Source organism: Pipra filicauda, unplaced genomic scaffold, assembly GCF_003945595.2.
Source record: "Pipra filicauda isolate LSUMZ 115617 unplaced genomic scaffold, ASM394559v2 scaffold275_size1018216_pilon, whole genome shotgun sequence".
Taxonomy (NCBI): Eukaryota; Metazoa; Chordata; class Aves; order Passeriformes; family Pipridae; genus Pipra; species Pipra filicauda.
Window position 1 is genome coordinate 538,688 of NW_024104393.1, and position 27,621 is coordinate 566,308.

The 27,621-nt window shown below is 43.8% G+C and overlaps 2 protein-coding genes across 5 annotated transcripts in view; one reads left to right on the forward strand and one right to left on the reverse strand.

Annotated features, from left to right (window-relative positions):
- RIPOR3 (RIPOR family member 3) overlaps positions 1-10,603 on the reverse strand; it is a 54,107-nt gene extending 43,504 nt beyond the window's left edge. The window contains exons 1-4 of one of the 4 annotated variants that reach the window (XM_039382598.1): positions 10,289-10,603; positions 8,134-8,216; positions 3,942-4,019; positions 3,110-3,192 (exon numbers count right to left, since the gene is read on the reverse strand). The gene's annotated coding sequence lies outside the window, so the exon portion shown is untranslated. The other 3 variants (XM_027751861.2, XM_039382599.1, XM_027751863.2) reach the window with 3 other exon arrangements.
- A 268-nt stretch (positions 10,604-10,871) lies between these two features.
- PARD6B (par-6 family cell polarity regulator beta) lies at positions 10,872-26,937 on the forward strand. The gene is made up of 3 exons (XM_027751868.2): positions 10,872-11,088; positions 15,631-15,853; positions 22,395-26,937. The coding sequence occupies exons 1-3, from the start codon at positions 11,023-11,025 to the stop codon at positions 23,222-23,224; spliced, it is 1,119 nt and encodes a 372-aa protein (XP_027607669.1). The 5' UTR covers positions 10,872-11,022; the 3' UTR covers positions 23,225-26,937.
- Positions 26,938-27,621: the final 684 nt, after the last annotated feature.

Sequence of the window (27,621 nt, forward strand, 5' to 3'; positions counted from 1 at the left end):
CACTCTGTCTTTGAAGACATACTGGTTTAAAGCAGTCTGTCCTCAGGGAGAATAAACTGGCAACAGAAATGGAAAAGTTGAAAAAAGTGGATAAAACCTGGTATTTCATAAATATGTATGTCCCTTTGGTGCTTCCGGAGGCAGCATCTGAGGATGGGAATCGAAGCCAGGGCCTGAGCACCTGTAGCCATTAAAGGCTGGCTGATGGCCCTTGCACGACTTGCTGTCTGTATAATTTTGGATTGTCACCAGCCAATCACCTTCCAAAAATCCAGTTCTGGGCAATAACAGTCTGGATAATTCAGCTCTGCCTGTTCCCTCTTTCTCAGCCTTTTGGCTAAGATCAAGAGTGCAGATTTAACTAATATTAAACCTACTATTATACATAAAATATCTCCTTCACTTCCAGTCTATTTATTTCATCCAAATGAAACAAATTAATAAGCCTTCTGAGACAGTTCTCCCTCCCTTGATTTGTCTTGTATAACCTCCTATAGCTATAGCCAGAACCTCTGTTTTGTCCTGGTGTTCTGTAACTCCACATTATCACTCCTCAAACCCCTGAGAAAGACACACAGTAAGATCATAACTTTCCCCTCCCCAGAGACTGAGTCTGGTTTCCCTTTCTGGCCATAGTGGCTCTATTCCACTTCTGAGGCTCTTTATGAGGATATTGCAAAGGAATATTTGTGAAGGAATTAGCTGTGGAAGGCAATAAAGTGCTGTTGGTAGATGTGATATTACAGGGTCCCGACTCCCTGCCTGGATTGCTCCTAAGAAACCTAGGGCTAGAGAGAACATTGTAGAGGGATTGTACAGCTGCTCTTTGTCTTGACAGAAGGAAATCATCTCATCTTTACACTACCCTTTGGGGAATGCCATTACATAACTCACTGTTTGGCCCATATCTCCATGGTTCTGGCTCTGTGCTCTTAACAGAAACACCACTGCTCCCCTGCAGCTCCTGACTGACTCCAGAGTGGAGCACCAGATCAGGATGCAGGACCTGTCACCTCAAGGAAGCCCTTTCATTCCTCTGAAGAGTATCCAGACTGTAACTGCAGGAAAATTTTACCAAGCTAGTTGTTCACTACCAGATCACACGTGTTGGATCTCACATGTCTCTCTCCAGACATGGGGCACAAAGAGGCTGGACCCGCCACTCAATGGCAGCTCCAGCCCATTTTGGCAGGTTTTGTGCAGCTTTTCCTGCACTAATACATGTGGTGCTTATGTCACTCACTCTGCAGAATTCAGAGGAGAAGCATGGGAGGGATCAACTGCACTACAAAGGAACACAACAGAGAAGGAGTTTCGCATATACACGTTCCTTTAGCCACTCTCTCAGATGTACCTCTCCACTTGAGTATATGCACTGCACCTCATCAATAGGTGTAGCTCCCATTTTACAGCTGTGAAAACACAGGTATAGACGGATTAGGTCTTAATCCCAACAAAGGAAATGACTGAATCAGGAGTCTGAGTGCTGGTGCTGGTTCAACACTAAAGAAATGGCTCAAGAAATATGTAACCTTATTTTTCAAATTCCTTCAAGTTTCTTTGGTCGACGAACAACTCTATTTCCATATGGCCCAACTTATTTAAAACACTTTTTAAAAGGGGAAATTAAACTCTGTGTGAATCAAAATGTAACTGGGCTGTGACCCAAACCCTCAATTCGTATTTATGAGCAAATAAAATGCAATCTCCGCACAGACAAAAAGAGTTAACTAAAATACAACCAGCCCACGCAATGACACCTCCAAAACACAAACCCTACAGGATGGCATTGTCCTGCTGCTCTCATTGTTCCACCTGTTCCAGCCAGGTGCTCCCCGGTTGTTTCCTGGTGTGAACAGCTTTACCCTGGATAAAAAGCTACCAAACTTCTTCGTGCCGGTGCAGTCTCTGTAGGAATATCGGCATCCTTTGCAGCTTGTCCACTTACAGATGCCTGCCTCCTCTCTCCTCAGGAGATCACCTGCCCAAAAGGTGGTTGCATCCCCCCACAGGCGACAGACATGTCCTCCTCCTATAGGCGACTGCGCATCCCCCCCATAGGTGACTGGCATGCCCCTCCCTAGGTGACTGTATCCTCCCCACAGCTGACCGCCATGCCCCCCCAGAGGTGCCTGCCCTGTCCCCTCTCGGTGCCCCACAGCTCTTACCTACCGAGACCGTGCCGGTGTCCCCGCGCTGCCCTGCACGTCCCGGACCCGCGTCCCGGTGCCGGGTACCCGGACGGCGCTCCGGCCGTGCCCCTGCCCCGTTCCCGGTGCCCCCCGCGCCAGGTGCGTCCTACCTGCGCTGCCGGCGGGTGCGGAGCGCGGCTCGGCTCCGCGGCTGTCGCGGAGTGGCCGGGCCCGCCGGGACGGCCCCGATACCGCCGCTTATCGCCGCCGCCTGTCGCCCAGCTGGGCTCCGCTTCCAGGAAGCCGCGGCTTCGGAGCGCTTGGTTGCCGCTGGATGCCGATGGCCCCGTCCCGCTCGCTGCCTTCCTCCTTCCTTCCCTCCTTCCCTCCCTCCCTCTCTCCCTCACTCCCTCCCTCCGACCCCCCTCATCCTGGCAGGGGGGCTGGGAACGCGCCGCGCGGCTCCAGCACATGCCGAGCCGGCGGTCACGGCCCGGACCCTCTGCTATTAATCAGGAGCATCCCAGGCGCCCTCCCGCTCGCTCCAGCTGTTCCACTCCGGGCCCCACAGCGCCGCAGGGCAACAGCAAACCGGCATCACACGCGGGGACACCCGTCCCTGTCCCCCCGCCGTTTATTCCTCCGTTCCCCTGCCCCCCAACTCTTACGCCTTCACTTCTTCTCAGGCCTTTTCTCCCGTGCCCAGATTCCCGCCTTTCCCATCTTGCCCATCCATTGCTCACTCCTCCTCTGCCCTTACCCCACGCTCTCTCTTCACTATCCCTTTAAAGGTTCCCTCCCCTTACAGCCGTCAGTCATACAACCCTAATCATCATCTCTCGTTTTCCTTCTGCCTCCTCCCTCTCACCATCCTACCCTCCCAGAGGTTTTCTAGGACTGAAGAGATGTAATTTGCTCTCTTATTTTCTGTTGACCAAAGCCTGCTCTGAGTCCTTCCTGCTGCACCCACTACTGACCTCCTTCTCGCTTCTGCAGGCAGGTACTGTTCCTCGGGAATGGGCTGCCTTCTGCTGGCTTTCTAGACACCTTCCAGGCAATCCTGGCAAAAAGAGGTAAAGTTGTGATATAGAAAGCAGGCTGGAATCTCCCCATTCCTCATCTCCCCACAGACACCCCCACATTCACACCTCTCTCCTGAACAGTACTTTGTCAGAACACCTCACACAAACACGTCCCTGCCCTGGGCAGAGCACCCCGGGTTACACTGTGGCTCATCCATTTCCATCTTCCCCTGGTGTTTAGCACCACTTCCCCATGCTGACTGACTGACAGCACAGGAAGCCAGACACTCCCCACGGGGAAAATGAGCTGACTGTGTGGAATTCGGACATGCCCTTACGATAACTTATTACTAATAGTGTCTGCTCCCCCTTTGACCATGCTCTGCAACACCCAGGACGCACAGCAGACTCTCCCATCCTGTTTCAGGAGGATAAAACACAAAACTGAAGTTCTCAAAGCACCAGTTGACCAGAGACCCCATCCAAGAACCTGTTAGGGCAGAGCTACCACTTTGTTTTGCGGTACTTTATGAAGTTGATCAGGATTTATATTTTTCTGTGCACATGCTTAAAGGAAAGTCTTGAAAGAGGCAAGGGGGGATCTTTTGCACAGCTGAACGTGTTTTCAAGGAGATGCATGAGGGAACCGACACAGATGAAAGGGAGAGCAATAAGAGACAAAAACAGATGGGCTGATGGAGTTGGCTGAGTCAACGACTCAGACGCTTTGGGTTTTATATATATTAGAAAGAACTGTGCTGAGATGCAGTAAAAGTGGGTTTCATACCTCATCTTGAAACTGGCTGGGGCCTGGAGCACTGGAAATGGCAGTGGTGATCCACCATGGACACGAGAGCTGGTGTACCTAGGAAAACAAATGAGATACTCTAATAACTGTAACTCTAACTCTTATCTTGATTTTCCCAGTATCTGGGGTTTTTAGGATCAGTCACACTAACTGCTTGAAGAATCCCTGCTTGAAGATCCCCTGGCAATTATAACTGCAGCAGCTACATGTCCTGCCACTGTGCTCAGGTTTTCCAGCCCCATAAGGTAGTCAGCAATGGGTGTGTGCTCAGCCCCAACCGGGCACGGTGTCAGAGCAGCTCCTGCAGCACAGCACTGCACTGAACACAGGCTGGGAGCTGCAGCAGTTCCCTGTCTCCATGTGCCAGCCCCACAGAGGGTGGGGCACTCTGGGACTAGTTTAAATCAACTTAACTGGATTTGCAGGAGGACATTTGTCAGAACACCAAATCTCTGCAGGAGCCCCATGCAACCAGCTGACCAAAAAGCCTTTACTGTTACTCTCATTTCCTCCTGAACATGAGACTTGTAACAAATTCACAGACCAGCCCCTCAGCTGACACAAATGACCATGGCTTCCTCACTCCCAGTGCAGATGTCCCCATTTACTTCAGCTAAAGATCGGCTTTATGTGTTTTTATTCCATTTTATTTTTTATGATCTTCATTTGCTGTGTCTTCATCTGGTGTGTTTATGTGGCTGGTGCTTGGTTTTCATTATTTTTAACTGTATTTCAGATCATTTGCTCTATGGTTTTGTTCACATTCTCCTTTTCCATGAAATTCTAATAAAACACTTGGCTACAGATTTTCCAAATTGAATACTGATGTTCAGTGCAGATAATTATGTAGAAGGGTTCAAAGTGAGTTCTATAATGTAACAATTTACATATTCTTGAAAACAATGGACACAAACCTACGAATTATTGTTACAAGCTAGTTTCACATTCTTCTGGAATTTCCTTTAGAAATGCATATGTTTAGTATTCTCACGCATATGAAAAGCAGTAAATACTGCATTGCTGGCACCATTATAATATTTACAATGAAAAAATAAAACACACTCTTATGTCTCTCAGAACTCAAGTGACACAAAAAAACTGCCAGTACATTTCCTCCAGAATCTCAAAGCACTTCACAAAAGCCTTTCACAAATTCAGCCATTCAACACCCATCAATATATGCCAACGATATACAAAGATCATTCCACAACAAAGCATTCAGGATGGTTGCAACAGCATTACACATTCAGTGTTTCAGCATCACCAGTGTCCTGGCATAATCAGATTAATCATTATTTTATTGTTTAAGTACTGAATTCAGTAGTTTTTGTTTGTTTTCTAAATGGACCGATTTACAGGCAGCAAACCCTGTGAGCAGACCAGACCAGCCTTCTCAGGAACATCCAGACTAAACTGACTTTCAGAAAGGCTGCTATAAACCATAACTCTGTTTATAAAAGCAATAGCTAATAACTCAGTAGTTGGGCCTATTACTGTGATCCTTTGCACCAGGCTGGCTTGGAGAGACAATAATTCTTCTTGCAGCTCCTAATGCAAGCAATATGTATGCAAACATTTGCCTGTGTCTCCACCCCACCCTTTTCTATTTTGTATTTTTTTAATTTTAGAACGCTGGTTAAATATTAATAATATGAAGTAATCTGCATAGAAGTGGATTATCTCTCAGTCTACCAACATATTGACCAGGCATTTTCATTACTGTAACAAGACAAACTTCAGAGCACGTTACAAACCCATCCCTGCACAGAGCATTTGCTCCCAGTTTGTGAGGGTGTGTTAGAGTGAGCCTAAACTGTAAATACACACATCCAGAGTTACAAGCACATGGTTATTTTTCCTTCTTTGTGCATCTATCTGTGCTGGAGTTTATAGTTCACGGTATTATAACTCAGAAGACATACTAAGAGAAGAGCCAACAGAAGCAAAGAATATCTTCTAAAAGCTGAACACACTGGGACAGTGGCTGAAACCACTGGATTCAATATTTCCAAATGTGACATAAATAGAAAAATCAAATTGCTTTTCTAGTTCCCTTGGCTTGTACTTTTCTAGTTTTACTTATCACCACTGCACCAGTACTATCTGGTTAATAAACAGTGGCACTTTATTACATTAATATATATATATGTATGCCTGTTCATACTCTGTAGTCATTTCAGCAAGAAGTCAATGACAAATCAAACAAATCAAATGAGTGTGTCCCATCCCTGGAATTGTTCAAGGCCAGGCTGGACAGGGCTTGGAGCAACCTGGTCTAGTGGAAGGTGTCCCTGCCCACGGCAGGGGGTGGAACTGGGTGATCTTTAGGATCCCTTCCAACCCAGACCATTCTGTGATTCTGTAAATGATATACTAAACCCCAGTAAGATTAATTTCATATGTCCATTACAAATCCAGGTGAGGTTATGCACGCTGTTATTGTGCTGGACGCACTGCGGTCCAGCCAAGGCCGCTGCCTTAATTAACGGCTCTCATTAATGGCCGTCGCTCCGGTCACAGCGGTGCGGACAGCGCGGGCACAGCACCCTCTGCCGGCAGCGACTCCGCAGCACCAAGGACGGACAGTCGCGACAGTCGCGACACAGCCTCCCGTGTGCGATGGACAATCCCCACGGGATTCCCTTCCCTAGTGCCGGCTCCCCCTCCGGCACAGATCTAAAGCAGTCCGGTCTGCGCTGCCCCACAGGCACCGCGCTGCTTCCAGCCTTCGAGCCTGTGTGAGCACCCCCGGCTGACTCGGGGATCATCCAGTGATAATTCAATCTCAGTAAGCAATAATTCGTTGTTCTATAAAAAGGTATCGTTATTTTTGCAACCAGATGCTGAAATCATTTGCAAAATCAATTCATTGTCTCACAGTCAGACCAGGGAACAGGCCCTGCCATGACTTTGCTTCACGTGTTTCTGTCAGAGCAGTTTGACTCAGCACAAACCTGTTTGTGGCACTCTGACAGAAGGCACACATAGAAAAGCTCAGGAGAAGGAAGTCAAATGCTAGATTTCTGAAACAGTACCTGCCAAAGTAGGGGGCAGGAGGAACTTGCCTATGAGTGAGCTACAAACTCATTAAGTGATGTCAAAATAACACTAAGTGTTCAAACATCACACCTGGGGAACAAGAGGACACCAGACAAGACTGTCCAATCCCGCTGGGCAGCAAGGGACTGTGCAACTGGAGCTGTGTGTTTATGAAAGGTTAAACTGTTAGAGACCATAGTGGTTTGTTCACTTTAAAGCTCAAATGTTATCCTTCTTTGAGAGGAAATTACCTTGAACAACAAAGCCTAGTAATTTGCTTTCCAAGCATACTGTACGTAGTCACAAATAATGTTAAGGTCTATAAACCACCATTCTGTATAAAAACATTCCTTTGTAGCAAAAGGCACAAGTACTCATTATTCAGCAGATGGCACCTAATATCTTACTTATTTCAGGTTAAGCCACTAGCAGAGGGCATAGTTTTCCCCACAAATAGTCATAAAATGGCTTCCAGGCAAGCACAAAAGCAAAGTCTTTACTCCAGAAGGTTTATTAGGCAGAACTTTTTTGTCTAATTCTCTGAGAATAAGACAAAATTTAAATTCCAATCTGTACCAAGAGAAGTTAAAAAGAAATTTTGGAACAATTATTCCTTTGGTTTGCCATATTTTTTTCCAGATTCTAGCCCAGGAATACTCAGTGAGTAGTGGAAAACCAAACAAGAAATGTTCACAAATTGCTTTGTGGAAAGAAACACTGAAGTGTTACCTATTGACCTGTACAGCTCAGCACCAGTGTAGCTTCTTCCAAACACTTCAGCCAGAAGAGTTAAATCATTAAACTCTGCACACCAGTGCAAGTGTGAGGTGTCAGCTGTGCTCAGTACTGCCCTGTTTAAATAAGGAGGAATTTCAAAGTAACTCACAGTCATTGAACAGAAATGGATCACTAGATGAAGGGGAAGAAAAAGCTTTAAAAGCTTTTAATTATTTTAGTTAGAAACCTCAGAGAGTACAAATTAATGTATCAGTATCAGCTTTTGACTTGCTAAGAAAGTATTTTCAAAAACCTTCACAAGGTTATCAAACTAAAGCCCCAAACCAAGAACAATCACAGGAATGTTCCAGAGCCCCCCCCAGAGCTGGGACAAACAGCCCATTTTCTGAAGTACCTGCAGCACATCCTCCTTTGAAGGTCTGATTTTGGAGCCAGATGAAAGTCACCATTCCCATCCAGAATAAAAGGCAAAAATGTCTGCAGAGGTAAGAAAATCAGAAATTATTCAGTGGTTTCTCTCACCTTGGTGTCCCAAATTACTTGGGTATATTGCTGGTAATCATCCCTCCCCACACTATGTTTAATTTATGGGAATATTTTGTGTGAAATAGTGCAAATCAAAGATCTGATTACAATCTAGTGAATCCAACAACCACTCCTCTGAGCTGGCACTGACAGTATAAACAAAGAATAGTTTGTGTTAAACATAAAATCAGCATAAGCCCTGAACTATACAATAAAAGTTTAGGTGGCTCATCAGTACAGTCAACATATGCTGACAGAAATTTTCTATGCTTTCTTCTTGCAAGTATTCTATGAACCCCCAGGAGGGTTGTCTGGAATACCATCCCACTTAAACTGTCAGAAGTGTCGAGATGGGAAAGAAGCATCATGATAGAATCTCATTATAGTTCATGGTGGACTTAAGTGATGGAATTTCTACACCAAAACAAATAAATGAAAAAAAATGGCCTCCCAATCAACTTCCCCAACTGCTCAGAGATTAGGAAACCCAACCTGTCTTTCAACCTCACAGAAACTGAACGTGCCATGAATAGCTTGATCGGGTCTGAATCACAGGTTGTACAGAACTTGTGACTAAAATAGCTCTACAAACTTGTGTTAGAGCTGGCACGAAGAGCCTGCCTCTCTCCCTACCTTTATCTGAAATCAAATTGTTTATCACATTCCTTCCTCATACGTCAGCTCCTTGTGATGAAAGCCAGGCAGTGATTAATACACTTTATTAGGTTGGTTCCAGTGACTTGAAGTGAATTTGCCCTGCCTCCTTAGGCACGCTCCCACACCCACTGCACGGCACTCCAGCCACGCCAGGAATGCACAATAGAAAACAAATTATCTCGGGTGATACCTCATAAATCTATAGCAATAAAGTCAACTGCACAACGGCTCCCAGCAGAAAGCATCTTCAGGAGGTCCTTCCTCCCTCACTCCAAGAGAAAAGAAGCAAACCAGCGGCTTTAAAAACCCAGAGAAGTCGCTGTTCCCTTGTCACTCCCACTCTTCTTGCTTCCTACAGCTCATTAAGCAGAGCTGTAGAAGACAGGCAGGGAAAGCAGTCCAAACTCTTCAATTTAATAATTACAAAGTGATAGAATAAGAGGTTTTACTCTAGTCCTGCTTACATAGCTGTAGTCTGTCTTCTGTTGCACCAGGATCCCAATTTTATCTAAATTTACAGGCTGAATTCTCTACGTATCCTTCTGCAGTGTAAAACCAAAACATACTGGATAAAGACTTGAATCAGCCTAGACACCGTCTGACAGCAAACTATACTTAACTATTAACAATATCCTCTGTGCTAATTACAGCTTGTCTTGGCTCGAGTGATAGCTGCAATTCCTTTGCCTTTGGCATGATGGGATTAAGATGAGCTGTATAAAAACCAGCACCTTCTTAAAAGTGATTCAGCACTGGATGTTTTTTATTTAATTACTGATTACCAGCTGAGACTTGAGGACTGACTAGACACTCATGCCTTGCCTCAACTGCAAGGAGTTGTTTGAACTCCCTTCACAGCCGTCCACACAACATCTACATGAGGATACCTCACATGGAGTTCTCTTCTATCAGGTTTGCAGATTAGGGAGAGAACTGTAATTCAAAAGTTAGTCGACATACCTTGATTAATCTACATGCTTTCTTCTTGCCAATACACAAGTGGAAACTCATTCTAATTCAGACAGCAAAGTGCTTATGGTCCCCCCACTCACTGGTTTTGTCAGTAGCTCTCTCAGGGTGGCTAAACCGACCTCTGTATGAAAATAACTATCAATCTCAGAATTAAACCAATGAAGGTTGCCTAGGACAACCCCTCTGACATGTTACCAGATCCTGCCATCTTATTTGTGGCTAAAATGAAAACAAACTCCATGAACACCTTTATGGCCAGGACAGGCGTACAGCCACAGCCAGAGATGAAGAGTTTAAACCTTCAGCCCCATCAAGACTTATTTTATGTAACTAACACTGGTGCAGTTTGTGTGTTAAGCCCATAGGATCACAGAATCACTAGGGTTGGAAGGCACCTCCGGAGATCATCCAGTCCATCCCCAACCTCAGATGTCTGAGAGGTTTGGTGTGTTCAGGGCACCAGCCCAGGGTCTCCCGGCCCCGAGGCTGTGGAGCTTCCCAGGGCTGTGGGAGGACTGGGAGGTTCGGGATGGCGGCTCCTCTGGGCTACGGCGGGTGCGGGGCGGCGGCTCCTCAGGGCTGTGTGAGGGGTGCGGGATGGCGGCTCCTCAGGACTGGGACGTGCGGGATGGCGGCTCCTCAGGACTGTGGGAGTGAGGGCGCAGGAGGCGAGAGGCCCCCGAGAAGACGCGGAGCCAACTCGCGCTCCAGCCCCGTGCGCGCACAGCCACGGCCACCGCGGGCAAAGGTTGCCGGGGCACATCCCGCACCTGCTGCCGGGAGACAACGCCGACTCCTTACTCTCCTTCCTCTCCTCACTCTCCCCTCACCCCGCCGCCCCTCCGCCGCCTCCATCTTGCCCGCGGCGGCAGGTGCGCGGCCCCGCCCCGCGCGCTCCCGCGGAGGCGGCGCAGGCGCGGCCCCGCCCCGCTCCCCGGCAGGTGCCGCCGCCGCGGCCCCGCCCCGGCCCGGCCGCGCTGAGGGCGGAGGCGGCGGAGCGGCCGCGGCTCCGGCTCCCGCTCCTGGGGGGGTCTCTCGGCTGGGCCGCGCCGCTGCCCGGCCTGTCCCGTCCCGCAGCGCTGCGGCGAAGCCACGAGCGACAGGAGCGGAGCCACCGACCGCGCGCGGCATGAACCGGGCACAGCGCGGCGCCGCGGGCAGCCGCGGCCTGGGCACCATGGAGGTGAAGAGCAAGGTGGGAGCCGCCGCCGCCTGAGGGCCGCGGGGGATGGGCCGGCCCTGCGGGGCCGTGGGGCCGCGGTGCGGCTGCGAGGGGCCGGGACAGGAGCAGGGACAGGACAGGACAGCTGCTGACTCACCTGCCCGAGGCCGCCGGGCACGGCCGGGGCGCTCACGGGCCCCCGCCCCGCCTGTCCCTGCGCCGGCCGAGCCCTCGGCCCGGGGCTGCAGAGCCGGGGAAGGCGCCGGTGTCGTTCATGGGGCGCGCTGTCCGCGGGGAGAAAATAGAAGTGGTTTAACATAAAAGGTGCAGGTCAGGGGAACCGGCCCTGAGTTCCTGCACAGGCTGAAAAACGTGCAGAGAAATAGGTGCTTGGGGAAAGTTTGGGATAACTGGGCCAAAAGACGTATTTGGAGTCATAATTCATAACCTCCAAAAGCCTCTCTCCGTCCGAATTACGAGTGCGTTTGTTTAATATTTGTTTAACTTGGTGACTGTTTCTGTGGTTCCCTTTTTTCACTTAGTGATTATGCGTTTCTGGACCTTTTTTGTGTGTGTGTGTCTGTGGGGTAGAGCATATTCTTCCAGCTTACATGAGAGGTAGAGGTAAGCCCTGGTGAACTTGTCCTAAAGTGGAGTTTGTTGCCTTTTAGAGGCAGTCAGAGAGTCCTATGAGTGTTTTATGAGTGTGTACCTGTGTGTCACAGAATATATCACCAGTGTCTTGTGGTCAGGGCTTTGCACAAATCTGTAAATTCTCCCATGTGTGTATCCACATCCATTCTATTTTTAATTTTTCCTTTGCTGGTTGTGCAAAGTTTTGCTGAGAAAGCTTTGTTCTAAAAGAAAATAGATTATTTTTTGTTCGTTTGTTTTATATTCGAAATAATTTCTTGATGTGTCATTCTGCTGTTAACAATTGTAGAACTGTTGGATGTGGAGTGTCAAGCTGTTAGTTAAATAAACGTTAAAACCTCTTTTTTCGTTTCCCAGGCAAATTGTAAATGCACCCACGTGGGAATGTGTTCTCCACTGGTGGGAACGTGGATCTCTTGGGGTTTTTTTATCTGGTGACCAGGCTGTGGTCTGTATTTTGTATCCTCCTTTCCTGCTAATCAGGTGTTACAGCAGCAGGGGAGGTGAAGCAGTCAGGGCTTGTGCTGTGTGGATTTGTAAGGATAACATTCCAGCGAGTGCTGGAACTTCAGGAAAATGTGTGGCTGGTCTCTACAGCTTGAATGATGTTAACACTATAAAAAAAAAAGTCACCTTTTCATGTGGACAAAACCAGAAAGCACAGGAATATCTGGTAGCTCTGATTTCAAACACTAATAAAGCACAGCTGGTACTGTGGTTGGTGAAGCCTTTCATTTTGTTTGTGCCTTATGAAGTTGAAAACAATCAGTGTGATATGCTTATAAACCCAAACCACTTTTTCCTCAACCCAAAACTCTAGGATTCCTCCTTCCCCACTGTATGTTTGATTTAAAATACATCTAGGGAATCACCCATGTGATGTTCTTGGTGTTTGTACAGAGAAGTGTAGCTCTAATGAATAGGGACTGTCCCTTAAGTGCATGTTTTGGAGCAGGTTTCAAGGCATTCCTAGAACTACTTGTTGCTAATGCATTATTTAACAGCACCTCCGTTTAATATCGCAGAGGAGTCAGCTTCCTTCTATGAAAATGAGCAATTCTACAGAGAAAGAAGAAAGGCCTGTGTGGGAGGGAGGTGGAGTGAACCCTTCCTGTGGAGTGGCCTGGGCTTTGAAGACTGATCAGTGATGTACAGCTCTTTATTTAGATATTCCAAATCAATACTTGTACCCAGCTGACTGGGCTGGGCCAGCACAGCCCAGCTGTGGCCACAGTTACATGAGCACAATCCTTTTGTTAGTCTAGTTTATTCAGTTTGGGTAACTGCTCTGAACTTGCTCTGGGGATTCCCCATAGCACTTGAATTCCAGTCAGCCCATTTTCTTGTCACAGAAAATAAAATTTTATACCCCCAAACTGGAGTTCCTGGTGATGGTATGGGAGCCTGAAAATAAACTTCTGGTTCTCTAGATGTAAAATTCAGGTTTGCCCTCCTCTCTTCCTTATGGCTTGGAATAATTGGGAGTTTTTTTATCAGAGATGGTCACTGGAGCTTATGTTCTATCAGTGCTGGAGACTGGCAGTACAGCAGCTTTATGCTGTGTAACAGAGGGCTTGAATAAAAGTGTCTCCCATAAGTGAGTCTTAAGTGAGAATCTCGGGTGACTTCCTGGTGTGCTGACACGGCTCTCCTGCCTTTTCCCGGGGGAGTCAGCAGGAGAACAGCACGTGTTTAAGAGCTCAGGTGGCAAGGAGCCTTCTCTGCTTAAGTTACTTTTCCAGTCTTTCATCTCCTCCAAAGTGTAAAGTGCGGGCCTATTTAATGGGATGGTGTTCAACATCTGATATAAAATGAAAACATTTCGAGGGGTTAAAATAAACCATGGAGTTGCACAGTTTTAGTTTTGTCTTTCATCTGCTATATGGTGGTATTGAGCACCTGGCAAACTGTGGAAATAAGAGCCCTATTATGAGTCTCTTGGTATTTACACCGACTTTGTATAAAATAACGTGGAAAAAATAAAAGTCACGTTTGAAAGTCTGGCCCTTCACTTGGCGCGATAAGATTTAAATTTACTCCAAATTGAGGGTGAAGTTGTTGGCTTTTTAAACTTTTATTACTGAATTATGTTTAAACTGTAGTCTTTGAAAGCCAAACGTTTACATTGCTGCCATGTGTGGACAGTTCCTGTGGTGTCCATGCTGAGAAAGGATTTGAGAGATAGGATAAAGCCTTTCAGTGATATCATGATTGTGCCGCTTCTGACGTGATGAATGTTCCTCCGGTGGGCTGGACCTGCCTTTTTTTGTAGTAGGCAGGTATGAATCATCCCTTCTGCCTTATTGTTAGTTAATGGTACTGTAATTGGAGTATTTCTAGAGGAGGAATGTTCCCAGATAATTTCTTTATTTGAAAGTTTTGGAGGAAGGTGGGGGTGGTGAAGGTGCAGCTTGTTTTGAGTTAGCATGGTGTTAACATGCTAACAACGGGGTCGTTGTCTCCTTATTTCATTCCTTTGTTTGCATGTGAGAACTCCAAAGCTTTTATTCTCCAAAAGATTGTAATCAAATGTGAGGTGAAGGTTGGGCTGGAGGGTGGTAAGTGCACCTTCACATCTGCTGTGTGTAACACACACCTGAGTATGTGATACTGAGGCGTTTTGTTCCATGTTCTTGCTAAAAAATTATTTAAAGTTTTTATTTTCACTGTAGGGCAGCACTATAATTCAGCAGAAAAAAAAAAGCCACCGAGTTTTTTTATTTATTAGCTTATTACCCTTTTAACTCATATACAAGCTGTTCTGCTTTTTGTAACCTGGCTGCTGCTATCTCTGAATTCCTTTCAGCATCTCTGGTATGTTGTGTGTGCCTGATACGGAGGTTTTGGAGTAATTTTTGTCCAGTACTCTGTTTGCTTTGCCCTTGCTGGGCAGAACACTAAGATTTTATTGGTTATGTGTGCTGAAATTAAATTTGTCTAGTCTACATCAAATGCTTATTCTTTTATTGGCACCCAGTTTAGTTTTATACCTGCCCCCACTGCAGCCTCGTGTTTTAATGAGTGTTTGCTTTATAGATGACTTAGGAGACTGAGCTTGAGTGGACTTGTGAGCTGGGTATGGCTTGAATGATTATATTGACTAAATGCAGATCCTACCCCAGAAAGTAATTAGTAATAAGTCAGTGATTAAGCTTTCATTCATATTTTCTGAGTATTTTCATATACCCTGGATAGAACCATGATTTAAAAGATCATGCAATCAAAATTTGAGTCTTGATAATGGAAGTGAATCTTCTAAATGCTTTTAGGGGTAGTGGCTGGTTGCCTCTGTTCTCTCTCAAGAGCAGAATTGGCTTGAGCTCAGCTCACTAAAGCTTTGCTGCACGTGGTTTGTTCTTGGTAGTCTTCACGTCAGAGGCATTTTCATTTCTTGGCCAAACAATTGGGAGTCTGAAGGCTGTTCATTCTTGTGGAGGTGAACCGTGGCTGTGTCACAATCCATACACTCTGTTCTCAAGTGCACTCGTAGTTCTTTGAGAAAAATTCCAGGTATTCACATAGCACAGGAGGTTAATCACCGTCCTGTTTGAGTCACCACATCGGTGCTGACTGTGAATTCTGGCGCTCAGTGAGAGCGGCTGTTTCAGCAGCATGTGAGAATGTGCATTATCCTTAAGTTTGTCACCTTAATGCTAATGAGCTCCCATTAAATGGAACAATGAGACAACCTTTGCCTGCTCAAAAGTACGTGTGTTATCAAGTCCAAAAATAGTTACAACTTCGGTGAAAAAAAAATCCAAACAGTTGTTTTAACTGACTTTTCAATGCCATTTCAAAATAGTGGTTGTATTTCTAGTGCACTTTTAATTCCATAACTTTTCAGGTTTAACATTCAAATAGTTCTGTTGCTTGAGGGTGTTTGATTTCCATCTTAATGACGTAAGATATATTTTGTTGTAGTTTGGAGCAGAATTCCGACGGTTTTCTCTGGAGAGGTCCAAGCCTGGAAAGTTTGAGGAATTCTATGGATTGTTGCAGCATGTGCACAAGATACCAAATGTTGATGTGCTGGTGGGATACACGGACATTCATGGGGACCTGCTGCCTATCAATAACGATGACAATTATCATAAAGCAGTTTCCACAGCCAATCCTCTACTCAGGATTTTCATTCAGAGAAAAGGTAAGTGCAGTTGAAATATGTGAATCATCTGTTTATCCAGTTGTCCCACATGTCAGCAAACAGTGTGATGTATGGAGGAAAAATCCCTTTAGCCCTATTTCATCATGTTGAATTCCGTAGTAATTGTGGATCATGAAAGGTATTCACAACTTGTCTCTCTTGAAAGAACTTCCTCAGGCAACCTATTTATACTTTGTGCTTTTTTGCTAGTTCAGTTAAATTAAATCTCTGGCAAATGCTTCCTTCTGGTTTTATGCAGGCAAATGAAAATAAACTTTAAACCTCTAGGGCTTTCTACTCTGTATGTAGGATACTTTTTACTTAAAATTCCAATCTTGATCAGATGAGAAAAGAGGCTGGAAAGGAATATTGGAAGTCTTATTACATGAGGTATTAAATTTAATATACAAGTGTAAATTCAAGGCTCACTTTGTAATATGCTACTCTTATCACACTTTCCTAATAAAACATTTTGAAGCTTTGAATTGACAAGCTTATTTCAGTTAGCAAACCTCAGATGTGAGTGCTGCTGGGTTGTTGGTCTGCCTTGAGAAGTAGCATGTCTGCTCTGGTTGTGTGTTCCTAATACCTGCATTTGTTCAGGAAGGGAAGTTGTATTTGTTCTTGTGATGTTCACTGTCTCTGGTTGTTGCTAAGACAGGCATCTTTTCCTTGGAAAATACTTGGGTTGATAAAAGAACCTTTTATCAACATTCCCACTCCAAAAAATGAACAACTCCACCACAGCCTGACACTAACCCAGTATTCACAACCAGTGTGGCTGCTTGGCAGCTGCTGTGCCCTGGCAAAATGGTTGGTTGGTTTGTGTTGATAGTATAACCTGGTGAGGGCTGTGCTTTCAGCCCTGAAATGCCAAAGGCATGAAGCATTTGCTTTAATAGAACCTGGAGGTGGACAAGGTCTATGATTCCATTTAATCCCCTACAGTAGCCATATGACGAGAACGGATAAGCCACTTTGTCAGGCTGGGATTATTGAGTTTATATTTTAACACCATATGTTTTTAGATTGTCACTAGTGTTACCTGTCTAATGTTGCCTGTTCCTGTTACATTTTTAACACCTTATATCATCATTTAAAGCCTAATGGATTAGTTGTTACTACTCTGGTACAAAGAGTTGATAAAAGAACTGATGCAATGCACAGAAGTAGAAATAAGATTAACCCACTATAGTTTATCAGAACAAGAATTGGCTGGCAGGAAAAGCTGTGTGGAAAGTATCAGTTGTCATTGCCTTCCCTAGGACATGAGAGCCTTCTGGCTATGGAGTTTTAGGGAATAGGGAACCCAGGCTGGAATGTTAGTCCAGCACTTCCAGTGCTGTACTTTGTTGTGAGTTAATTGTGACCACACTGATCATGTCTGTTGATTAAATCGAGGCTTTGACTTCATTGGCATCTTTGCCATATAGAGCAGATATTTGATGGGAAATAAAGAGATAACTTGGTTCTGTATTTTATTTGTGATGATTTGCCTGTAACCAAAGCTGAATTGCTGGAGTTAGGGATGGGTTGTATTTTGGGCAGTGTGATTTAGCTGTGGTTAATTCATAGGATTGCAGGGAAGTTTATTGGCTGTACCTCTGAAATGGAAAATAAATGAACAAATACCTGCTATTGGCGGAGCTGCTTTGATCTGTGCTGGTTTGGAACTATAATAAGTGACACAAGTTACTTTTCCCCCTGCAAGGCTGCTTGTGGCTTTCATGCATTCTCTTAAATCAGTTGAAAAAATTCTGTGGGTTTTGTAGTGGAACTTCACCTTCTTTTGTGTTTTCAGCTATAGTAGTTGGGAATTTAAGGCAAAAAGCCACTGTGAGGAAGAGAGGAAGTTTCTGCTGTCTTAAAATATACAGAGTTTTTATTACACTGTCTTACCTGTTTAGAAACTACGTTTAATGTGTGCAAAGCTAACATAAGGTATGAGCAGACTGCAATAAAATCTAATGTAAATAGTATTAACTTCTTAGTACATTGCATTCAAGGAACACCTTAAGGGGCTGAAATGGAAGCAACAAGATGTTTGTGCATTTATTCATAAGTGACAGTTGTGATAATGTTGTTAAGCCACAGTAATCACTCTTTCCTCTTCAGTTGTGACTCCTCATTTCTGAAAGCTGTCAGTTTGTCCTAAGCATTGTTGTGTCTTGGTTAATGTGGTCCTGTACAAAATCACATCATTCCCCCTAGACTCCTCTAACTGTACTTCACTAAATTCCTTTAAAATACTTCAAACTCCTCCCGTGCTAAATCCAAACTGGGGCTTGATGTTGCACAAGTGGAGGTTGGCTGTCAGCTTGTGGAAAGCAGTTCCTGGCTGGAATTTCGTTCTGCAGTTTAACAGATTAACAGGTACTGTTGACATCTGGTATTTAAAGGTTAAACTGATGTATTGTGATTAAATCCAGATGTATGGGAGTCACTCTGTCTGTGAGAAAAACCCGACTGAAGAGACAAAGGGGGGAACACAGACTGAAGGACAGTTTGATGTGGGGAACTTTGCATTGTAAATACAAGTATAATAGAGATAACAGAAGATGTATTTCATTATAATATCCTTAAAAGTAACTTGCAGGATATTAAATTAAATATACCACTCCTGCAAGTTCTGCATGTATGTGGCTGTATTTAGTGAAAAGTGCATTCTTTGGTTAATCCATTTGTACCTCTTTTCACCAAGAACCTTTATTTTGGTGAGAAGTAAGAGCAGTTGGCTTTTTTAAACAGCTCTTTATGGACTATCCTAGTTATTCTGAGGCCTCTTCCTAAAAACACAGGTTAGTTTCCTAAAACCATGTTTTGTGTATCTTGTGACTAGGAAAAGATTTGTTGGGGCTTATTTAAAAAATGCAAAATTGCATCTATATTCAAATGTGCTAACTGTTTGGGGGCTTTGAAAGTTGAATTCTTGGGGGGTAACTCTACATTGCTTTGCAAATGGATCAGGAAAATATTTTAAAAATCTGTCTTCAGCAATGTTAAATTGAAAACAGATTTGGCACTTGTGGGCTTTTGTTTTCAGCTTCATGGAGTGAGTCTGTACAGATTGGTGCCACCTTGAGCTTGAAACTGCTGGGGAAAATCATCCCTGCACTGTGTGGACGTTCTTCTTAACGCTATCTGGAGTTTACACCTTGTCCTTTGGCTTTAGGCCAAAATATTTTCTGCCACAGCTTTAAACTGATTAGTGAGGTGCCAGAACAAAGATGCCTTTGTACTTGAGAGTATTGCTTTAGAGAATTTGTTTAGCAGTGGAAGGGAGGTTAACCAGAGTGTGCTGTTTGGCTGAGATTTGGACAGATGGGTTTTTATCAACCTTTTGCTGGTTTTTTCCCCACAAACTCTGTAACTGTATATCTGAAGGTTCATGCTAGTTTTGAATTATTAGACAGCTAAGAGCAGTTATAATGCAAAAAACTTACCCTCTGGTGCTTCAGAGTTTCTTAAATGTTTTGACATCTGGCTTACAGTTTTAGGATGCTTTTATTTCAGCAATGTGTCCTGTAACTTAAAGTTTCTCAAAACAAAAGCAAAAAAACCCCCAACTCTGTTAAGATTTCTGATTGTATATTTGTCTTTTGAAAGAGACTTAAATTTCCTCTCTTCTAAGAAATATTTTTCTGATCTTCGTTTTTGGGTTAAAAGCATTTTTAAATCTGTTATTTTGCATGTTTACTTAATATTTCTTTCAAAGCCAACCCTTTTGCTACTGATCTTTGTGTTCCTCTAATTATGGAAAATCTTGAGTTGGACAGAATTTTAAGCCTTACAAGGTGTTGTGGAAGCCAGGCTGGGTGGTGGCTTTTGTGAAGGAAGTTGGGAACAATTCTAGATCTAACTTGGGTAAAGAACACAGACTGTCTTTAATCACTTGCAGGACACGATTTGGATGCAATAAATGTGTGTATGTTTGTGTATCCAGTCCATGCCAGACTGGGGTGTGAGTGACCTGCCATGAAGGTGAGGAGGCCCTTAGAGCCACTGTGGCAAGCTGGGAATGTTGATGTGATACACATTTGATAGGACAGAAGGGGTAAAATACCAGATCCTGTCTGATTCTCTTGAGTTTGTGCACTTTAAGGAGAAACCCCCATAAACTCAATATCTGTGCAATGCACATGGGGGAGTCCATGACCTAAAAAATAACCTTAGCACTCACTAATGTTCTTAAATCTAATATTCAAGTCACCACTGTCTACTGTTTGTCTAAAACCATCTATATTATCACTTTCTTGCTGTTGTTGTGTTACTTTGTATTTAGCAGTAGAAGATATTTAAAGCAAGACCAGTCTGGGATCTGATTTCACAATTGTCCTTTCCAAGTTGTTTTGTAAACAATTGTAACTCTAAAAAAAAAAAACCCAAAACAAACAAACAAAAAAAAGACTATGGCAACTCATTGAATTGCAAAAATCCTTCCAGTGAAACACCAGATGTCTAACTGGAAACTGGTTGGATGGGTTGTCAGGAGAGATAAGGGCAAAACTTCTCACACTTTCTTCTTTAATCATAAATTTTAAGCGCACAACAAAGGAATTGCTCTGTGTTGCCTGAAAAGGCAGCACAGTGGAGTTCAGCAATGGAATACAGGGGTTTAAACAGCTGATCTTCAGTCAGTCAGATATCCCAAGGGGCATTTTACAGAGAAAATGATAAGTTTGCACTTTTGGAGGTGTTTTACTCTTCAGACATAGTCCACCTGTTTTATGCTTTGGTTTGGGAGGTTGGACTGGTTTTTAATGAACCAACTCTTAAGTCAGTTATACTGAACACTCTTAGGAATCTGAAGAACAGGTTTTAGGCTATTTCTAAAGCCTCCCTGTTTGATGTTGAGATCTAATGTTATTTTATTTTAACCTTAAATTACAAAGTAACTGAGATTGTCACAGAAGCCACTCCAGAGTATGGTAGGGCTGTATTGAATCAGGTGCCTTCAGCAATAATTCCTGTTTGTCAGTTAAATTGTTTAACAACTTTACCTGTGAACATCAATGCAAAAGATGCTCTGTCTTTAGCAAACAGCTAAACAACAGCTTTGCCTCCTTTACTGTGTGATTAGTTTTTTTAAACAAAAAAAACGAGTAAATGAGGCCATCAGGACACATTTTTCTAAACCATGTTGGTGAGCTGTTGTGTACACACAAGGTAGGTTTATAATAAGTCCCTTTGGGGCTTTTTGTGTGGGCTAATTTAAATTTGTTTCTTCTTCTCTTGTCCTTTTTCTTTTAGAATACCAAGTCCAAGGCTGCCTGAGCAGAGCAGTCAAAGGGCTGGTTTTGTTTTCAGGGAGGAGTTAGTGTTCCATGCTGGAGTAGTGGTAAAACTGTTGCTCCAGAAATACTTCCTCTGTTCTATTTTGCCTAAAGCATCTGAAGAGTCCAAATATAACTGATATATGTCTGTGTATCTCAGCTTCCAAAAGAAGTGTCTTTGACTTACCCAGCTCTCCCTTTGCACTGCTTCCTCAGCAGTTGACAGCTCCCCTGAAATGCCACACTGGGGCAGCTTGCCATGGTTATTCCAATTCACAGATTGAAATGTATAGCCATTCTTTTGCTTTCTTGGCTCTACCAATGGCATCTTAATGTGATAATACAAAGAATCCCAACTTCTCTGAGTCCCAGAGCTCTGCTTGACTATTTTTTTTATCCACTTCAGAAAAAAAAAAAAATCTATGCAATTTTGCAAAAGTACAAGTTTAAGTCCAAGGAAATTCAGATCTGATTGTATTTAGGTTAATTCTTTTTGGAGAACTATAGTGTATTAAAAGGAAAAATGGAACCTTTGGTAACTAGGCATTTCAGAAATCAGAACGTGTGTTCTCTTCCCTCAGAAGTTGTATGACTAACGTGTTTTCTTTTTTGAAGTTCTAAGCCATTTGCATATTTTGTATCCAATTGTGGCAGTTACAGCATTGCCTGCATGAACAGTTTGGCCTCAAGTGTTTGTGTGCAAGGTCTCTTTGTTTCTCTCCACAGCCATTTTACCTACATGGCGTGGGGGCAGGGGAGAGTGCAGAGTGGAATAAGCTTTCTGGAGTTTGAATCCAGGTCACTTGGCTGGCTCCCAGCAACTAGGCAATAATAGGCACGCTGGCTGCTTTCCCTTTTTCATTCTTCCTTTTCCAATGATCTGAAACCTGAGCAGAGAAAACTAGCAAGTGGAATTACTCTGAATAAAATTAAAATGTTTCTAGGAATGTGCTCACTCTTTCCATTCTGCCCTTTCTCTCAAGCAGCTGTGGTTCTTTGTGTCTGCCGCTGCGAACTTGCTGTAATTTTTTTGTGTACCCTCTTTCCTTCGGTAGAAGAAACCCAAAAGTATTACAAACTTTGAATCTCATAACATTAAAACTTTTGGTTTGCGAGTAAAGAGAAATGTTTCTACTGCAGTAAAGCAGAAACCTTGTAGATGAGGTGTTTTACTCAGCCAGCCTCTACCACGGTAGCAGTGTGCTCTGAGCCCCAGCTGAAGGATCTAAGCCCTTGTGCTCTCTCTAACCCCTTGTGCTCTCTTGCAGAAGATGCAGACTACAGTGCCTTTGGGACAGACACCATGACCAGGAAGAAGAACGTCTTGTCCAACGTGCTCCGGCCGGATAACCACAAGAAGAAGCCCCACATTGTCATTAGCATGCCTCAGGACTTCAGGCCAGTGTCCTCCATCATAGACGTGGATATTCTCCCCGAAACCCACCGCAGGGTGCGGCTCTACAAGTACGGGACCGACAAACCCCTGGGCTTCTACATCCGAGACGGCTCGAGCGTCAGGGTGACACCGCACGGCTTAGAGAAAGTGCCAGGGATTTTCATATCCAGGCTTGTCCCTGGAGGGCTGGCTCAGAGCACAGGCTTACTGGCTGTCAATGATGAGGTGCTGGAGGTGAATGGAATAGAGGTGTCGGGCAAAAGCCTCGATCAAGTTACAGACATGATGATTGCAAACAGCCGCAACCTGATCATCACGGTCAGACCCGCCAACCAGAGGAACAATGTCGTGAGGAACAGTCGGACTTCGGGCAGCTCCAGCCAGTCCACTGAGTCCAGCCTTCCAAGCAGCACACCAAATATTCTGGGAAACCTCTTGCAAGGAGAAGAGGAGAGCGACGAAGAGGACATTATTATTGAAGATAGTGGGGAGCCACAGCAGATCCCAAAAGCTGCACCTACCAGCGAAAGCATAGAATCGTTGTCACAAATTGAACTCCTTCACGAGTCCACACAAAATGGATTCCTGCCTTCCAGTGAGATGAACTCCAATCACTCAGCAGGCAGCAGTAGCGTGGAATATGACGTACCAGATCCTGGGCGTAAGTCGTTGGAAGAAGATGGAACTATAATAACACTATGAAATTCCATTGGTGTACTTTGTGTTAAGTAAGGATGCCATACATGTTTTAATTGGGCTTAATATGTAATACATTTGATACCTCTCCATCTACCAAGCACTGCAGTTAGATTAAGAGGAGGGAAGAAAGTAAATACAAGAAATTCAAAATTATGTAAGTTAACTAACTTCGTTAATTCTGCACTTCAATGTAAATAATTCACAAAGCTGGAAGATAATTGATAAATGGCTGAAATCGGATGAGGAAAATTTAAATTGAAAATGAAGGATAGCTAAGAGATGCCTGTGAGCTTTCTTTTAAAGGTACTTGATTTTTCTATTATTAATGTCGAATACTACTGGTTCTATAGAAGTAAACTTAATTATGTGTGAGGCTGACTATCTAATGTCCTGTGGTTTCACGTTCATGTGAACTGCTGCTTACGTGTGATGGAGCTGCTTTAGCCACCTCACTCCTGCCCTGGGCTGCAGAGCTGCTTGTGGGGCTCTGTGCAGGAGGAAGCTGGAAGATAAGCTGGAGGTGGCTGGGCTGTTCCCTGACTGACACAGGGAGCACAGTTGTTTGGAGCTGGGGGCTTGGAGGGTGACTGTTCCTTTGTAGGTGAATGTGCAACCACAGGCTCGTTAGTCATGCACCTTTCCTGGTTCTAATGGCCAGGCAAGCTTACTTTTAATGACTGATTTTGAAATTCAAATGTGAAAAGTCTTAACACTAGTGCATCAAAGACCTGTTCTCATTTTAGTTTGCAATATTTTACAGACATTGTTGGATTTAGTTGCTAATCCCCATAAATTACAAAGAAATCAAATGTAAACTTAATGCTATGGAAATAGCATAACATAATCTCGTGGAAGCTGTAAGGGTTTCTACTGGCAAAGGTTTGTTGTAGTGAGTCTGGATAATGTAAAAAGTGACTTTCTTCAAACCTGAACAAGTTAGAACAGCTTAAGTTAAATCCCCGGATTAAAAAAAGTCTTAAATCAGAATGAGGCTTTACTACAACTTGTTTGAGCCATGTGATATGAACTTACCCATTATAACGGACTGAACTGTAAATGCAGATCTTTGTGTGCCCCTGGCTGGGTGTTTGGGATATTCCAGAGCTGTTCTGTGCAGCAACACTGACAAGTCCTGATGCTGTGAGCACATAGGTGTGTGTGCAACCAGCTGCACTCACTGGGTTTCTCGCAGGGGAGGATTCTAGCCTTGTTTTTCCTTTTCCCCTTTTTGTATCTCCTGCTTTACTGCTTTGGCACTCAGTTCCCAACCTGACTCTTCTCTGGGAACATAAGTTGTGTCAGGAAAGTGAGATGGGAAGTAGCAGGATTGGGCAGGAGGATGGCTGGAGCTTGTCCCCAGGGATCCCATAGGCTCTAAGTAGGAAGTACCAGTTCTGTCCTGTGGTCCTGTGCTCACCAGAGCCAGGAGTCAGGTGCTTGGGAGCATGTTCTACCCTCTGGGAAGACAGGATGAGTGGAGAGGGACACTAACCCCTTTCTTTTTTCCCCTCAGTCTATCTTGAGGAAACATCTACCTCTGGTAACTTTACTAACAGGAGACTAACTGTAAGTTTAATGTTAAGGCGTCTGTAAAGGTCTTCATAGACTATCAGAGGCTAAAGCTGTATTTGTTTAAGGTTTTTGTGATGCAAACACTGCTGCAGGAGCCCCTGCTGTTTGGTGTTAAAAAATGCACATTTGAAATGGGTATCTCGTGAGCAGGGGTGTTCTCAAACCTTGCCAAGAGAGGCATCCATGGCCTTTAGGATTTATGGAGAGTAGGCACAGCAGGCACTGGTGCTCTGCAAATACAGGTGAGGGTGCTCTGGCCTCACACTTACTTATGGTTTCTTCGGTGTGTATAAGGAGAGGCCCTGGAACCTTTTACAAGAGCAAGAACTTTGAAGTGTTTCACTTATTTTGCTAATAGTTATTAAAAATGAAGTAACTACACCCAGTTAGTGTGAAATGAGGAAAAGAAATACTCATTCTGCAACAAGTAGACTTTACCTGTACGTGTTTTCTCTCAGTGCTGCTTTACACTTCCTTTCTTTAAGGAAGATTGTTTACTTTAAAATATCTTTTTTTTTTTCCTTTATCAAAAGACTTTCCTTCCTGTATGAAATCACCAGTGGAGGGTGAGGCTCATTATTCTGCTAGTTTGCACTTCTGTGCCTTTGGTTTACTTGAATGTATTGTGAATAATCAAAGGAATAAAGGCACTTGGATGGGAAGACATGAGGTCCACAGGTACAGAGAATGAACTGGTAGTGCACTTAATGCAGGTGTAATGCTTTCATTCCATGGAAATCCCTTCTGGAGCTGATGTCCAGGAGTGTTTTGCAGCTTGGATCATGGCTTGGGCTGAGTCTGGGAATGCCCAGCTGGCAAGGGAACTGCTCAGCTCCCAGCCCGAGTCTGATGTGTCAGCCAGGCTGTGCTTGGAGCAGGGGTGTGAATAGTGTGAATATACATGCCAGTATTAAGGACTTGTAGAAATTTAACTGGGGTCCTACTCTAAACTGCATGAGAGTTCATCCTTAGGACCTTTCCTGCAAACTGATTAATCTAAACGTGAGGTAATATTCTTTTTGACATATATCACGTTCTGTTTTACAGACATTTGGTAACATGTAGTAAAACGAAGCATTTGGGACTTGATAAAAACATTAAAGAATAAACCTAAAAATGCTTTTTTTTTTTCAAGTGTGTATTTACAGCTACGATGACAGACTGCACAGCATGTAATTGCTTAATGCTGCAGTTACCACAAAGTTCCTAAAGTTCTTCCATATCTTACTAATGCATACACTGTTAATTACAAAAGATTTTTAAATTGCTACTTCAGGATGATCAACGGTTGATTATGAGTGGCTAAACTTAATTTTATATATAAATGATACTGGGGTTCACTATAAGGTTTTTTAAAATATGCTGATATTGTTAGCCTTTCATTCACTACCTCCTAAATTTTTAACATCTTTACTGTTTTCTCCCTGGAAGACAATACTTAAAGGCTTGACTGTTTTATATAGATTTTATCTTTAGCTAAAAAAAAAAAGAGGGAAAAATCTAGAGGTGATGGTGAGGATGCTGCGCATGATTGACAATATTACGCTGCTATGGATGTAATCTTTGTGTATTGACTATCCTGTGTATGTAAATTGTATTTTCAATCCAGATTTTATAAATTAATTTATAAGTATCCAAATTATTTCAGAATGGAATGAAAAACTACAATTCCTTTGACTAGTGTTATATGTTGTACATACACAGTGGGGGGACAAGTCATTCCTCCCTTGCAATGGGAGATCTAAGTGCACCTTAATAGGAAGAAGAACAAATTCTTAATAGAATTAAGATGCATTTACTTTGAAGTTCTGCTGTGGTACTGGAGAAGTCAAGCCTAACTGTGAATCATATTTTTTTTTTCCACACCTGAGTTAAATTTAGGACAATGTTCTCACAAGCTGTCTTTAACATGTGTATTTTTGTGAATATTATGTATTTTCTAATTAAATTTTACTTGCAATGTGATTTTTACATGAATGAACTTGTTTAAAATGTCAAATATCAGTATTTTTCTTACAACTTTAATGTATAATGTACATTGGTATCTCACTGAATGAAGATTGATTTTACAAAATCAAGCTAGATGTAGTTGTATATTAGTCTTATATTTTTACAGACTGAAATAAATGGATATAGAAATAAAATGGGTTTTTTCTCAATTACTTTGTCAGATAAATAAAAATGGGGAAGAATGTATCCTCTTTTTCTCAAGTGTCACATTTTCCTCCTGGGCAGCTCAGCGGGCTGTGTTCTCCTGCCAGTCTTCACCCCCTGCTTCCCGTGCCTTCCCTGGAGCAGAGCTCTGCATGTGGGAGGTCACCGGGCTTCCAGACACTTCTCCTTGGTCCTCTTGACTAACCTGTGCTCTGCTTGTTCCTGCAGTAGCTGCAAATGGTGACTCCTACAAGTGCCTGCCTGAGCACTGCTCCTCCCGAGTTTGGGTCCTGAGGCCTGGGAGGTGGTTCCTCACCCTCCCTCACCTGTGCCAGGTGCTGCTGGGGATGTGGGGTTGTCACTGCCACTGTAAGTATTGGGCCAACTGTCTGTTTTAACTCACCCATTTTACTTGCAAATGTTTTCTCCCATCTCTTTTGCCTTTGAAGCCCCTGTAAACATTTACCCAGTGACCAGAGACTCGAACTGTGTTCAGCCCTTTGTGTGTGGCTTTTGTTTTTGCTGCTCTGAGGCCGAGCACAGGACTCCTGTTCTGCACCTCCCTCCATGTCTCCAGGCCTGTTTCACTTGTGTGGGCCAGTGCTTTTCATCCTTGCTGATGTAGCCTTTGGGAGGGGACAGAAGGGCTGAGAACACCATTGCAGTGTCTCAAT

What these genes read in the sequence shown, in the direction of transcription:
- PARD6B (XM_027751868.2), top strand. Translation starts at nt 11,023, where the DNA reads ATGAACCGGGCACAGCGCGGCGCCGCGGGCAGCCGCGGCCTGGGCACC. An exon ending in CCATGGAGGTGAAGAGCAAG is followed by an intron (nt 11,089 to 15,630) that starts GTGGGAGCCGCC and finishes ATTTTGTTGTAG; the next exon opens with TTTGGAGCAGAATTCCGACG. An exon ending in GATTTTCATTCAGAGAAAAG is followed by an intron (nt 15,854 to 22,394) that starts GTAAGTGCAGTT and finishes GCTCTCTTGCAG; the next exon opens with AAGATGCAGACTACAGTGCC.